Source organism: Zeugodacus cucurbitae, chromosome 2 (assembly GCF_028554725.1).
Source record: "Zeugodacus cucurbitae isolate PBARC_wt_2022May chromosome 2, idZeuCucr1.2, whole genome shotgun sequence".
Classification (NCBI taxonomy): Eukaryota; Metazoa; Arthropoda; class Insecta; order Diptera; family Tephritidae; genus Zeugodacus; species Zeugodacus cucurbitae.
Window position 1 is genome coordinate 4,034,840 of NC_071667.1, and position 14,291 is coordinate 4,049,130.

The window sequence follows — 14,291 nt, forward strand, 5'->3', positions numbered from 1 at the left end:
GAAATATTACAATGCATATACGTAATTTTCATATAACTGAAAATGCATTTTAATTAGTAAATCTATCCATAGTTCATCATACATACACCTAAGCACAACTTTGTTGCAAATGTAAAGTCAGAACGATGAGCCGAAATAAAATTATTTCCCTGTCGAGTGTGGGAGTAATAACTTCCGTAAGGAGTGTATAGGGCATAAACTGTACGGATTAATTTTGTAAAAAAATTGAATAATGGTCTGACGCACAAAGCTCTGAGCAAATTTCGGTTTAAGATTTATGGAGTACTTCTCAGTTCACTTAAAATATTACTAAAATGGTAATCAAGCTTCTTATGTGGATCAACGAACTATAGTCGAACACTTTTATATCAAATACTATATACTTTTAGAACACTATAATGAGCGAGAGCATTAAGACTCTTTACACGAAATTCACACGGTCTTACTTGTTTCGAAAAATTCTGTATATACATGCATGCATATATAAGCCTTAGAAAACCAGAATTTAAATTAATTTTTCATAAAGCATTTTTCTAATATTTACATATATCCATCTGTTTACTGAATAATAATTACAATTATAAAGATTATAAGATTTAATTTATTCAAAAACATTCTTGAGAGATGATAACGCCTGCTGGTGCGCTCTCGCTGAACTTCGAGTCGAGATTAAGAACATAAAAGTAGTCGAAAGTATACACATTAAGTTATTCCATCTCGTGGCATATTTTACCAACGACGATCGCATTGCACAACACCAGCTCGGGAACATTATTGACCGGCATAATATCGTGTTTCAGCTTAAGCTCTGTGATCATCTACTAGAACGGTTTCGCTCATTCCGTTAAATGACTCTTTATATAGTATGTAGATAAAGCTAGCCGTTGCCAAGTTCTCATATAAACTGTTTTCTGCTGTTAACGCTAGCAAGCGCCTGTTGCAAGCACGATGATCGGCTATATAAAAGCCGTTGTTGAGCTATTCATATGTTGGATAACACTCGGAAGTGCTGGCGAATCGTGCTTGCGCATAACTGCGCACAAAAATCTAAACAGAAACATTTTTATACGCGGAAGTAGTGTTAAAAGTAAAATAGTATAATACAATTTTTACAAAATATTCGGATAATAAATCAAAAATCAATGAAATGGATTTCGATGCTGTGTTAAAAAAGTGTGGTAATTTCGGGCGTTTTCAGTTTCTGGTACTGTTATGCTTTAGTCTGACTAATATCCTCTCATCGATGCATTACTTTGCGCAAACGATAATTAGTTTCACACCGAAGCATTGGTAAGTGGTGGCTAATGCGACAAACAATTGCACAAGAATCACAATTAAACAATGAATTAATCATGTGATCGTTATTATATAGATATATGTATATAGTGTATATTAAGTGATATTTGAAAGTGCTAAGGCAGCATAATTGTGTTTTTACTCTTTTCTGTGCGAAAATCACTCGTAAGTTCAACTAGAAAGCATCAATTGCAACCACTTGTTTAGAGTGTTGACTACATTTTTATGACGTCATGGTTTAGATAGTGCTTACATTTTTTAATGCAAGTCGCTTTCATAAATATTAATTGTTGAATAGATAAACTGACAGCTTAACAAGCTCACACAACATTAACACTTTTTATTGAATAATTAATAACTTTACAACAACGATTAGGTGTTTAAAATAAATAAGTTAACGTTTATTTGCAATCAAAATTGAAAATTATATTTTATTCAAATCATTTCATTATCAGGTGTTACCATGAGAAGCTGTCGAATGCCAGTTTCGATGAAATTCGCGCCGTCTACGCACAAACGATTAATCCACATTGTACTTTATTAGAGGACATAGTCGATGGCAAGCCGATTGTTGCCGAAGTGGGTGGATGCCGGAAGTGGATTTATGAATATGAAAGTGGTTACAAAAGCATTACCTCAGAAGTAAGTACAACCATTTGTACAATAGCTATTTTCATTTCGAATTTTGAAACATCACTTAAATAGTATTAACTCTTTCATGTGCAATATTGCCTGTAGCCAAGATCGGTAGATGTGTGTAGCGAAACATATCTTCAATGTCAATGCAAACATATTTTCATTTTAAGATTTTATCATTAACTACAAGTGATTATGAAGTTAGTTATGATCGCTGCCCGCGCAAATTGAGTGCTTCTTACAAATGCGCACAATTGTATGCTACGTTTAAGCTGTGTTTTTTATAATAATAAATTGTGATAAAAAAAAGACACATTTATGTTGCTTAGGAGCTATTGACAGAGTGCTGTTGAACAACAGTTGTTATATACTATTCATTCATAACGATTGCTATACGAGATCGTTAAAACGGCAATAAATAACAAAATAGTAATTACGAAATTAATGAAATTCATAACTGTATACACTCATAACTGCATATAAATATGTATACGCAGTTTAAGAATTTTTCAACTCATCGAGTCTTGTCGCAAATGACATACACATATTCTGCTTAATAAAAAAAGAAAAAATTCTAAACATCTCCTTTCTTTATTACCTATGTATATCTATAAAGCTTAACTGGGTATGCGAGGACACTATACAATCTGCGATCGGGCAATCCTTGTACTTTGTCGGATCATTCATTGGCACTGTTTTCTTTGGTTACTTGGCAGACAAGATCGGTCGACTCCCTGCGTTGATCTGCACCACACTCACTGGCGCCACTGGTGACTTTCTCACAACTTTTTCAACCAATTTGCCACTGTATTCCATCTTTCGCTTCATTTCGGGTCTATCCACAGACACATTTTTTTACCTCATGTACATAATGGGTGAGTCAAGCTTAAAATGTAAACTTTAAATATCGTTTGTCTTAATGCGAGTTAATGTAAATTTGTATGCAAGGAATTTATTGACTATTATACACATATGTATATTAATCTTTTAGTCTTCGAGTACTTAAGTCCACGAAAACGTACACTCGGTCTAAATTTGATCACTGGCATATTCTATTTCCTTGGTTTGGCTTTGGCACCTTGGTTTGCACTATGGTCGGGTTCGTGGCGCGGCTACCTATACATCGCATCGGTGCCGGCGGTAATTGTGCTGTTATACCCTTTCCTCATTTGTGAGAGCGCTCAATGGCTGATGGCGACTCAGCGCTATGATCGTGCGGTTAAATGTCTCAAACATGTTGCCAAGATCAATAAACGCGAGGTGAAAGAAGAAGTGTTTGATGAATTTGTTGCGTATTATAAACAGAAAGCGAGTGAACAACTCGCGAAGAAAACAAACAAAGATACCTTTTGGGGCATGTTTCGTACACCACGTCTGCGCAAATTCGCCATTATGATGTTGTTGAAGAAGTAGGTGTGAAATAACCTTTTATTTACACATTACTATGTCTCACAATTCTCTCATACTCTCTCGCTCTCTCTCTTTTTAATGCAGCATGTTTCTCGCGCTCTCGCTCGATGTGATCAGCCGCAATATGGAGGGTATGGGCAGCTCACCATTCAAACTGTTTTCCGTCACATCGGTTGTTTACGTTGTGGGCGGTCTTACTATCATCTTACTACAAAACCACATAGGCCGGAAGGGTATGGCCTTTAGCACGTTCTTAGTCAGCGCCATCATTATAGGCGCTAACAGTATTCTAATCGCTTTTCTTGAAACCGAACAAAATGCATTACTCTTTGCTATTATGACTGGTCTCGCTCGTTACGGTGTCGTGGTGAGCTATGAGGCGGAAGCACAGTACTCCTCTGAATTCCTGCCGACTACTGTGCGTGGACGTGGCATGGCCAATATACATGTTGCCGGTTTCGCTTTTACCAGTCTGCATTCCTATGTGATATATTTAGGTTATTTCTACAAACCACTTCCTTCGATCTGTATATCTTTGGTAATGTTCTTAGCTGCAATCCTGTGCCTACCACTGCCAGAGACCATGAATCAGTAAGTAGCTGCATATATTATATATGTTTATTCTATATTTAATTTACTCATAACTCGCTATCACCACAGAAAATTACCGCAAACCTTGAAGGATGGCGAGGACTTTGCGCGAAATCAGCGCTGGTATTATTTTGTATGCTTCGATAGAAAGAAAGACACGAAAGAAACTGGAGTCAGTAATGGATGAATGCGTGAATTTAATCAGTTTTGTGGAGCTTTTCGTTGCAATCGGTTGTTTATTACTAGCTATTAAATGTAATGATATTTTTATTTTCATTTCCAACGCTTAATTTGTATTATTCTCTTTCGTGTGAAAAAACTCAGATATTATTTGTATATAACTGCATATAGAATTGAATAAATCCATATACTTATTTAAGAGCTACATAGTGCAGGTTAAATTACAATTCGTTGTCATGAATAATATATTTTGAGTTGACGTTTTCGGCAATTTGAAATCGATTTGGCTGATGGAACATGTTTCTTCCTTTAACTATTATATAAATTATATATGTTATGTAATACAAGGAAGTCTTTCTTTGGTACATAATTAAGATTTTAGAATACTAATAACTTTATGTATGGTCCCTAGGGTTAGAAACTTTATAAACATATCTGCCTTTTTTTGTCAAGGTTATGTACCAACTTCATCGGTTAAATTTCCTTAGAAGTTGTCCACATATCAATTTTTTTAAAAAATCTAGCTGTTCAGATTTTTTAATTAGGCTTGGCATACGGTGTATAAACTTTAGGGATTAATTTATAAAAAATGTTTAAATAATGGTCTGATAACAGACGCACTATGCTATGTTTAAGATTTTCTGAAATCTTTTTAGTTCATTTGAAAATTAACTAAAATAGTAATCAAGCTTCTTATGATTACTATAATGAGCGAGCGCATTAAGATTCTTTACTCAAAATCCACACGATTTTACTTGTTTCAAAACAATCATACATACATACATACATATATACCTTAGAAAACCGGAATTTAAAATAATTTTTCGTAAAGCGTTTTTCTAACATATACATACATCCAATTGTTTACTGAATAATAATTACAATTAAAAAGGTTATAAAATTAAATTTATTTAAAAAAAATTCATGAGAGATCACAATGTCTGCTGGTAAGCTCTCACTGAGCTCCAAGAACTTAAATGTAGTCGAAAGAATACTCATTAAGTTATTCTTGTGAAATATTTCGTCAACGACGTTCGCATTGCACAACAACAGCTCGGGAACATTATTGGCCGGCATAATATCGAATTTCAGCTTAAACTCTGTGAGCATCTACTAGAACGGTTGCCGATGTAGAGCTATTCATTTGTTGGGTGACGCTCGGTGCAAAAATACCTACATATAAGCGAAAGTATTGTTAAACGTAAAATAATATAATACAATTTTTAAGAAAATATTCGCTGAAAAACATTAAATCAAAAACCAATGAAATGGATTTCGATGCTGTGTTAAAGAAATGTGGCAATTTCGGGCGCTTCCAATTTCTTGTACTGTTATGCTTTAGTATAACCAATATACTTTCATCGATGCATTACTTTGCGCAAACGATAATTAGTTTTACGCCGAAGCACTGGTAAGTGGTCGCCAATTGGGAGAAAAAGTTACAAGAGAAGCGCTATTAAAAATTATTAGAGAGTTGACTGAACTATCAATGCGCATCAATGAATTAATCATGTGAACGGAGGTGTTGTATATCAAGTGTTATCAACATATAGCATTTAGAAGTGATGTGCGAATGTATTGATGAAGCATAATTATGCTTATAATATTTTCTGAGCGAGCGAATAATAGTGTATCCCTAATAATCGGATGCTCGCTCTTAGTTAAATGTTAACAATCGTAGAGAAACGTGAATTAAAACAAATTCGGACCAGCGTCAGTTATATAGGCATTTGCTGAAAAAATAAAAAAAATACAACAACAAACAAATACGAATAGATAAACCGACAGACGAACAAGTTCTTCTACCAATTTTTGGGTTTTTTATCGATTATTTAATGACCTTGCGACGATTAGGTGAACAACACTGTTTCGAAAACAAAATAAATTTTTCTTTCGTTTAAATAACAGGTGTTATCATGATAAGCTGTCGAATGCCAGTTTCGATGAAATTCGCGCCGTCTACGCACAAACGATTAATCCACATTGTACTTTATTAGAGGACATAGTCGATGGCAAGCCGATTGTTGCTGAAGTCGGTGGTTGCCGGAAGTGGATCTATGAATATGAAAGTGGTTACAGAAGCGTAACATCAGATGTAAGTACAAAGATTTGTAGAAAAAAATCACAATTGATCGCCCCTTAAATTATTTTCAAATGATCATAAACTTAATTATGATCAATGCCGCGCAAATTGTGTGCCTCTTATAAAAGCGCACAAATGTATGCTACAGTTATGTTGTATAATAATTTGTGCTAAAAGCAACCAGCTGATGATCGAGCTAGTCATAAAGCGCAGTTAAACAACAGTTGGATATACGAAATAGATTTCTTACGAACACTTCTATTTAGACACAAAGATTAAAAAGAAAATAATAATTAAGAAAAACAATATTGCGTCACTTTTAATTGATTGTCGGTGATAAAGCAATAAATAGCAAGATCAAAGTTGCAAAATCAATGAAGTCTTACATAAATATCACTCATAACTGCATATTCATCCATATAATTAAACAATTTTGGAAGTTAGCGTTACTTGACATAAACGGCTCCTACGTTATTTACTAGCTTAACTGGGTATGCGAGAATACTATACAATCTGCGATAGGACAATCGCTATACTTTGTGGGGTCTGTCATCGGCACTGTTTTCTTTGGATATTTGGCAGACAAAATCGGCCGACTTCCTGCGTTGATCTGCACTACACTTACTGGCGCTATAGGAGATTTTCTCACAACATTTTCCACCAATTTGCCGTTGTATTCAATCTTTCGCTTCCTTTCGGGTCTATCCACAGACACATTTTACTATCTGATGTACATAATGGGTAAGCAAAATATTAGAAAGATATTTAATTAAAGTTCGATTTTCTGAGCTCGAGTTTTTTGTACATATATTTTTCCAGCCTTCGAATACTTGAGTCCGAGGAAACGCACACTCGGTCTAAATATGGTCACCGGCATATTCTATTTTCTCGGTTTGGCTTTGTCTCCCTGGTTTGCATTGTGGTCCGGTTCGTGGCGTAGCTACCTATACATCGCATCGGTGCCGGCGGTAATTGTGCTGTTATACCCTTTCCTCATTTGTGAGAGCGCACTATGGCTGATGGCAACACAGCGCTATGATCGCGCGGTTAAATGTCTAAAGCATGTTGCCAAAATCAATAAACGCGAGGTGAAAGAAGAAGTATTTGATGAATTTGTTGCGTATTATAAACAGAAAGCGAGTGAGCAACTCGCGAAGAAAACAAATAAAGACACTTTTTGGGGCATGTTCCGTACACCACGTTTGCGCAAATTCACCATTATGATGCTGATAAAGAAGTAGGTGAAAATTCTTATTCCTTTTATTTACAAACTACAGTGTTTTCCAATTCTCTTGTTTTCTCTCTTTTGAATGCAGCATGTTTCTTGCGCTTTCGGTCGATGTGATCAGTCGCAATATGGAGGGTATGGGCAGCTCACCATTCAAATTGTTTTCCGTCACATCGGTTGTTTACGTTGTGGGCGGTCTCACTATAATCTTACTACAAAATCATATAGGCCGCAAGGGTATGGCCTTTAGCACATTTTTAGCCAGTGCCATCATTATCGGCGTTAACGGTATTCTAATCGCTTTTCTTGACACCGAACAAAACTCGTTACTCTTCGCTATTATGACGGGTCTCGCACGTTACGGTGTCGTCGTGAGCTATGAGGCAGATACACAATACACTTCGGAATTCCTGCCGACCACTGTACGTGGGCGTGGCATGGCCAATATACATGTTGCTGGTTTCGCCTGTACCAGTCTGCATTCCTATGTGATATATTTAGGTTATTTCTACAAACCCCTACCAGCGATCTGCACATCGTTATTAATGTTCTTAGCTGCAATGTTGTGCCTATCACTACCCGAGACGATGAATCAGTAAGTAGCGATAAATATTATATATGTTTATTCTATATTTACTTTACTCATGACTCGCTATCACCATAGACAACTACCGGAAACCTTGCTGGATGGTGAGAACTTTGCGCGCAATCAGCGCTGGTATAATTTTGTATGTTTCGATAAGACGTTAAACAAGAAGAATGATGAAGTCGCCAAGGAACGTTATTGATTTAGAGATTTAGTGTTTTTTTTTACTTTTTATGATTAATGCCGAAAATTTGTTGGCCGTGTGTAGTTCAATTAAATTTTTAATTTGAAAACTGTGACATTGTATATTAACTGATTAAATTAAATGTAAGTGCATGCTCCAAAGCTTTTATACTTCATAACTTTGTTTGTTTTCTTTGAATATAGTATACGAGTTGTGTTCAACAAATAGCGGGAATTGTTATAACTCCATAAATACAATTTACAAATAAAATACCATTGACGACATGTGTTGAAAAATGATAATATTTGAGTTGGTTGAGTATATAAATTGTTGCTTTGGCTGCCTTTCCATTGCCCTTTGCCGCTTATGCAAACGCCGCGCATGCGTTGTGAATGAAAACAAGACAGTTTAACAAAAGTTAATGCGCTTGCAATACTATATTGAGATTTTCTCTTTTATATATTTTGTTTTTGTTTAAAAAGTTATTTTACAAACATTAATTTACACATTAATTATATATGTTGCTAAATATGTATACTAATTGCAGGGAAAGGGGTAAATGTGTATGTATATATATTTTAGATTTACTAAAGAAGACTTACAAGTATTTAATTTCTATAAATGTACATACTAAAATGGCTTAAGAAACTAACTGAAATTAAAGAAAATATATCTTTATCTCTGAAGATATTATGTTTAAACTATTTCGAATTTTCTTTTATAAATTTATAAATTCATATAAGTTAGTACCGCCATGCTGTAAAGCAAATCAAACACATTAGATTAAATGGTTTTTAATGCGGCTATTACAAAAAATGATTTGAGGCACCACTTTCATTCTTAAATGTGCTTTCTTCGATTTAGTTTTTTGTTTCAAATGTGCTTGTATGTATTTTGGTATATAAGCATATATGTTTCTTTACTTTAAATTGTTTTACATATATACATATACAGTTTTTCATATATATTTGACGACATTTATCTATATTCTTCTTCATATACTCATACTTCAGCTTTTCTTTTCAAATTCAATAATTAGATTTGCAATATATGTAAGAAGATTTATACAAAAAATATTTTAATATCTCCATTCTCAAGTTGTAAATATGCATAGACATCAGTACTGGCTTAAAGCTCTGCTTAAGTAAAATTGTGCCAATGCTAAGTGTGATTACTAAGAGTTTGAAGTACATATACGTATGTACGAGTACAATGTTATTGTGCAGGCTTATATAACCATAACGCTTATTTTCCATATATAATACATAAATATGCTTTTAATTAGTAACACATTTACATACATATATACCAAAAACAATATACATATATGTAACTGATTTATCCACGCATTGTTTCCCTAAGCACTTCCGACGAAATTTTTACTAAATTTCTACAGCCCTTCCATCACTAAGCACCTAATACCTAAGCGATTACTGGTATGTACTTACGAACTAAGAACATTTACTAAATAGACTATGCTATAAAATTAAGAAATAAAAAAACGTTTATATTTTGTGTGCTATCGCCTCTGTGCAAAATATTACTGTTCACCGTTTTTTGTGTTTTTGCCCTTATACTGCCACTTAGCACCTGCGGAAGCTAATGATCGATCGCATTCGCAAACATTTACGCCGCACTGTTGAGGTTCTCATCGGCTGAGTCGTTGCCACGATCGAAATTGGTTAACGATTGTTTACGTTCGTATGCGTCCTCTTCAGAGTCGCATGAACGCTTGCCTTTCTTCGAGAGACAAGGGAAATCGAACATGCGTTCGCCTTTGCCGAAGACCTCACCTTCTTCGACGGTCTTTGGAAGTGTTCTACAATAATATAAATTTCGTATTAGAACATATAGCAAAACATTTTGTAAGGATAATAGCTTTCGCACCTGTTAAGCGTCTCGGGCAGGAGCAGACACACAAAGGAGCCTGTAAAGAACAGTGCACCCAAAATGATCGATGGCGCTGCCTTGAAGTAGGTGCCCAACCACAATATGTAGGGCGCCAAAAACGATGCTGCGAAACCGGCTACATGCACAGCTGCCACACCTTGACCGCGCACACATGTCGGTATCAACTCGGTGGCGTATTGTGAGCCGGATTCGTATGAAATCGCGACACCGAAACGCGCCGCTATGGTTAGGCATGCGAGTAGCACGGCATTGTGATTATGTTGCTGATAGGCGATCGCTATGCCAGCTAACGAGGTGAATAAGCCGCCCACGAGTAGCGAGCCGGCCGCCATGCCTTTGCGTCCAATACGATCTTGCAGCAAGATCACAATTATGCTTGATGGCAGTACGGCAATGGCGCTCAAAGAGAACATAACGAATGGTGAGATGCCCATGCCCTCGACATTACGCGAGACCGCATCGTAACAGAGCGTGATGACCATCCTATGGAGGAAATAGTGATGAATATTAATTAATAGGATATATGAAAGATAAAATACTTACGATTTGAAAAACAAAATGAGCGTATGTTTGCGCATGCGTGGCGTTTTAAACATATCCAGCAGTGTTGAGTGCACCTGATCATCGCCGCCCATCTTCTGACGTTGCTTCTCGCAATGTTTACGGAACTCTTCAAATTCCGATGGTGTCACTTTACGTTTATTAAAGCGAGCAACACGTTTCAAACGCTTTATAGCACCGTCCACATCGTTTCTTGTGACCAACCATTGAGCGCTCTCCTGCACCACAAAATAGTACAGAACCACGCAGAGTATTGGCAGTGAGGTACAAGCCAAGTAAAGTTGCCAATGGCCCACAAGTACGGCCAACCATGGTGTAAAGACTAAACCAATTGTGTAGAAGACGCCGACAGCCAAATTGAGACCAAGTGTACGCATAGATGGACGGATGTATTCAAGTACTATGAAAGGTAGAGGATAAAAATAAATTATAATAAAAAATAATTTCTAGAACTCAATACAATAATCTTTGTAATTAAGTCCGTCTAAAATTGTTAAAAATGCCCTTGTAGACAGTTCAATAAATTTGAAAATATGCAAGTATCCATTTAACTTACCAATAATATACATAAGATAAAAGTTCGTGTCTGCCGCCATGCCCGATATGAATCGACAGAGAGAAAATGTTGTGACACTTTGAGAGAATATCGTCGAAAAGTCGCCAATAAAGCCCGAAAAATTCGAAAGTATCAGAGCAGGCAAACGCCCAATCTTATCCGAAAGCAGACCATAAAAGAGGGTTCCCACAACGGAACCAATAAAAAATAACGATTGTCCAATGCGCGCTTTATACGCCGAATCACAGACCCAGTTTAGCTGTACGAGTATGAAAAAAACGTGAAAGAGAACACTAAATTAATACGTTATGAAATAGGAATTTAAAAAAAAAAAACATTTTTTTTCTAAATAAGAAAAGTTTTGCGCACTCACCTCTGTGTTCATGCTCCGATAACCATAATCGTATTTATAGATCCAACGCGTACAACTCTCCGGGCTCACCGTTACATTCGCACCATCGATGTCCAGCAGGCGCGTACAAGATGGATTCGGAAATCTCGCATAAATCTCCGCAATCTCATCGAATGACTTATTCACTAATTTCTCATGGTAGCACCAATGATCGGGCACAAAACTTATCACAGTTTGGGTAAAATAATGTAATGAGACAATGAAGTTAATCACACCGAACAATGTCAACAACAAAAACTGATAACGGCTGAAATCGCCACAACGCGCGAGTATCTGATCAAAATCCATATTTGCTGATCAGTGAGATGCTGGACAAACGGAGCACTAAGGGGTTGTACTATTCGTCAATGGGCAATGGGCGTGGCAGCCAATATTTGACGTTTGTCTGAGTGATAGATAATCGTTGAGGATGACAGCAATGAATTCGACACGAACGCTTAGTATTAATGAGTTCACTGTGGCAATTTCATTGACATTCTTTGTACTTAGTATCTTAGTGTAAGTTGCAGTCTCAAAACTGCTGACGCTTGCACTTAACGTGTTGTGCTATGTGTATTTGTTTGTATTGTTTTCCTGTACGGTGGGCGGTGTTCTTCCAGATGCTAACTAAGCTTGATTGCGCGTTCGCTATCCGATTTTTTATGTTTGAGCGACAATACTTTTTATTAGTTTTGATTATATCAATATTTAGTTGTAACAAATAAATACTTTATTTATGAGAATTTAAATTGTGACTATAGCAAAGTGTTAACTTTGTGTTTTCACTTCAATAAATTTCCGGTTTTTGCATTATAATTTTATTTAAATATTTTTTATTTATCTTCGCAGTTTGTACACGTACATATTTGTATGTGTACGTTTGGAAGTGGTAACTTTCAACAAGAATTAGTGTTTTATTGCTGTAATTAGAAAGACAGAAATAAATAAATGTGAAATGGCATTATTAGCTATGACATTTGCTTTTAATTTGCATTTATTAGTTGAAATAACAAGTTTTATAGTCATTTACGTACTTCAATCGATATAAATAATGATTTATTGTCGGGAATCTTGAAAATGTTGTTTTGATATTTCAATATACTACACGTCCTATGAGTTAAAAACAATTACCTATCTTACACTTCGTAATTCTATTCGTATTCGTATTTCTTCGTATGTCGGGTCATATTGATCCTAAACCTATATTATTTTGTATTTTTTATATTTATTGGAATTAATTTGTATAGTAAATTTAGCCTTTTAAGAATTTTTTAACTTCAAGCTTAACAAGAAATAACTTCGGCTGTACCGAAGCTAATATACACTTCACAGGTGCATTTCTTTTAGTAACTATGTGTTTAAGCAGATCTAAAGACGTAAGAAAAAGTAAGTAAAAAGAAAAGAAAACATTTTACTAATTCTTTTTAGCCGGGTTGTTTGCTAGAAACATTAAGCTTATATAGTTAAACGATCTGAACAATTTCTTCGGAGATTATATTATTACCTTAAGCAGTAATCCATGCCAAATTTCGTGAAGATACCACGTCAAATGCGAAAATTTTCCATACAAGCCATTGATTCCGATCGTTCGGTTTGTATGGCATCTATATGCTATAGTGAACCGATCTGAACCATTTTTCCGAAGATTAAATTATTTCTATGAACAATAACTCACACCAAATTTCGTGAAGATATGTAGTAAAATGCGGAAGTCTTCCATACAAGCCCTTGATTCCGATCGTTCAGTTTGTATGGCAGCTATATGCTATAGTGAACCGATCTGAACAATTTTTCCGAAGATTAAATTATTTCTATGAGCAATAACTCACACCAAATTTCGTGAAGATATGTAGTAAAATGCGGAAGTCTTCCATACAAGCCCTTGATTCCGATCGTTCAGTTTGTATGGCAGCTATATGATATTGTGATCCGATATCGGCAGTTCCGACAAATGAGCAGCTTCTTGGAGAGAAAATAACATCTGCAAAATTTCAAAACGATATCTTAAAAACTTGAGGACTAGTCCGTATATATACAGGCAGACGGACGGACAGACAGACGTACGGACAGACAGATAGACGGCCATGGCTAAATCGACTCTGTTCAACATACTGATCATTTATATATATACTTTATGGGGCCTCCGACGCTTCCTTCTGGGTGTTACAAACTTCGTGAAAAACTTAATATACCCTGTTCAGGGTATAAAAAGACCCGTTGCCACTAACGGTCTGCTATTTTTCATTTCTTAACCACTAGGTTACACTACAACTCTATAAACTTGTGTATTTACTTATTTTATGACATATTTCTTATAAAGAAAGCATTCAAAAACAATACAAATTGTACATACAGAATCCTATTTTATGCGGCCCACAAAGCAATTGTATAGAATTACAGATTGTATTTTTTGTGAAACGAAAGCTTTGTATAATTTTTATTACTTAATTACAAAGAGCCATAATATGCAAATTTAGGACTAGAATTATTGCCCTTATTGTACAAAATCGTACATTTGTTTGAAAAATATAAAGTAAATATTTTTTTGTATGACATAACTGAACATCATGCAATGAAGAAATTGGAACAAATTTGTGGAACATTATAATTGAAAAAATCGTTTGAAAAAGCATTCCACAACCAAAAATAATGATTCAGTTAGAAGTGAAACAAAGTAA

At 35.4% G+C, this 14,291-nt stretch overlaps 3 protein-coding genes across 6 annotated transcripts in view; 2 read left to right on the plus strand and 1 right to left on the minus strand.

Moving 5' to 3' along the window:
* The first annotated feature begins 913 nt into the window (after positions 1-913).
* Positions 914-4,318, plus strand: Orct_4 (organic cation transporter protein). The gene is made up of 6 exons (XM_011198593.3): positions 914-1,290; positions 1,752-1,938; positions 2,549-2,807; positions 2,924-3,341; positions 3,427-3,933; positions 4,003-4,318. The coding sequence occupies exons 1-6, from the start codon at positions 1,148-1,150 to the stop codon at positions 4,118-4,120; spliced, it is 1,632 nt and encodes a 543-aa protein (XP_011196895.1). The 5' UTR covers positions 914-1,147; the 3' UTR covers positions 4,121-4,318.
* Positions 4,319-5,258: 940 nt separating this feature from the next.
* On the plus strand, positions 5,259-9,139 carry LOC105221541 (organic cation transporter protein-like). Its single transcript, XM_011198594.3, has 6 exons — positions 5,259-5,524; positions 6,022-6,208; positions 6,679-6,937; positions 7,016-7,433; positions 7,513-8,019; positions 8,089-9,139. The coding sequence occupies exons 1-6, from the start codon at positions 5,382-5,384 to the stop codon at positions 8,210-8,212; spliced, it is 1,638 nt and encodes a 545-aa protein (XP_011196896.1). The 5' UTR covers positions 5,259-5,381; the 3' UTR covers positions 8,213-9,139.
* The window catches only part of Orct_17 (organic cation transporter protein), a 42,263-nt gene continuing 35,728 nt past the window's right edge, over positions 7,757-14,291 (minus strand). For 3 of the 4 annotated variants that reach the window (XM_054235923.1, XM_011198589.3, XM_011198588.3), the window contains exons 2-7: positions 11,596-12,533; positions 11,223-11,481; positions 10,649-11,066; positions 10,082-10,588; positions 8,062-10,013; positions 7,757-7,999 (exon numbers count right to left, since the gene is read on the minus strand). In XM_054235923.1, coding sequence (XP_054091898.1) covers positions 9,821-10,013; positions 10,082-10,588; positions 10,649-11,066; positions 11,223-11,481; positions 11,596-11,922 — 1,704 coding nt within the window. In that variant the 5' untranslated portion in view covers positions 11,923-12,533 and the 3' untranslated portion in view covers positions 7,757-7,999; positions 8,062-9,820. Of the gene's footprint in view, positions 8,000-8,061; positions 10,014-10,081; positions 10,589-10,648; positions 11,067-11,222; positions 11,482-11,595; positions 12,534-13,117; positions 13,246-14,291 lie in introns of those variants that run through there. The other variant, XM_054235922.1, reaches the window with a different exon arrangement.

Excerpts from the sequence above, each read along its gene's own strand:
- LOC105221541 (XM_011198594.3), top strand. The coding sequence starts at position 5,382 with ATGGATTTCGATGCTGTGTTAAAGAAATGTGGCAATTTCGGGCGCTTC. Across the intron at positions 6,209-6,678 it reads ACAGAAGCGTAACATCAGAT|CTTAACTGGGTATGCGAGAA; the intron begins GTAAGTACAAAG and ends GTTATTTACTAG. Across the intron at positions 6,938-7,015 it reads CTATCTGATGTACATAATGG|CCTTCGAATACTTGAGTCCG; the intron begins GTAAGCAAAATA and ends ATATTTTTCCAG.
- Orct_4 (XM_011198593.3), top strand. The coding sequence starts at position 1,148 with ATGGATTTCGATGCTGTGTTAAAAAAGTGTGGTAATTTCGGGCGTTTT. Across the intron at positions 2,808-2,923 it reads TTACCTCATGTACATAATGG|TCTTCGAGTACTTAAGTCCA; the intron begins GTGAGTCAAGCT and ends TTAATCTTTTAG. Across the intron at positions 3,934-4,002 it reads CTGCCAGAGACCATGAATCA|AAAATTACCGCAAACCTTGA; the intron begins GTAAGTAGCTGC and ends CTATCACCACAG.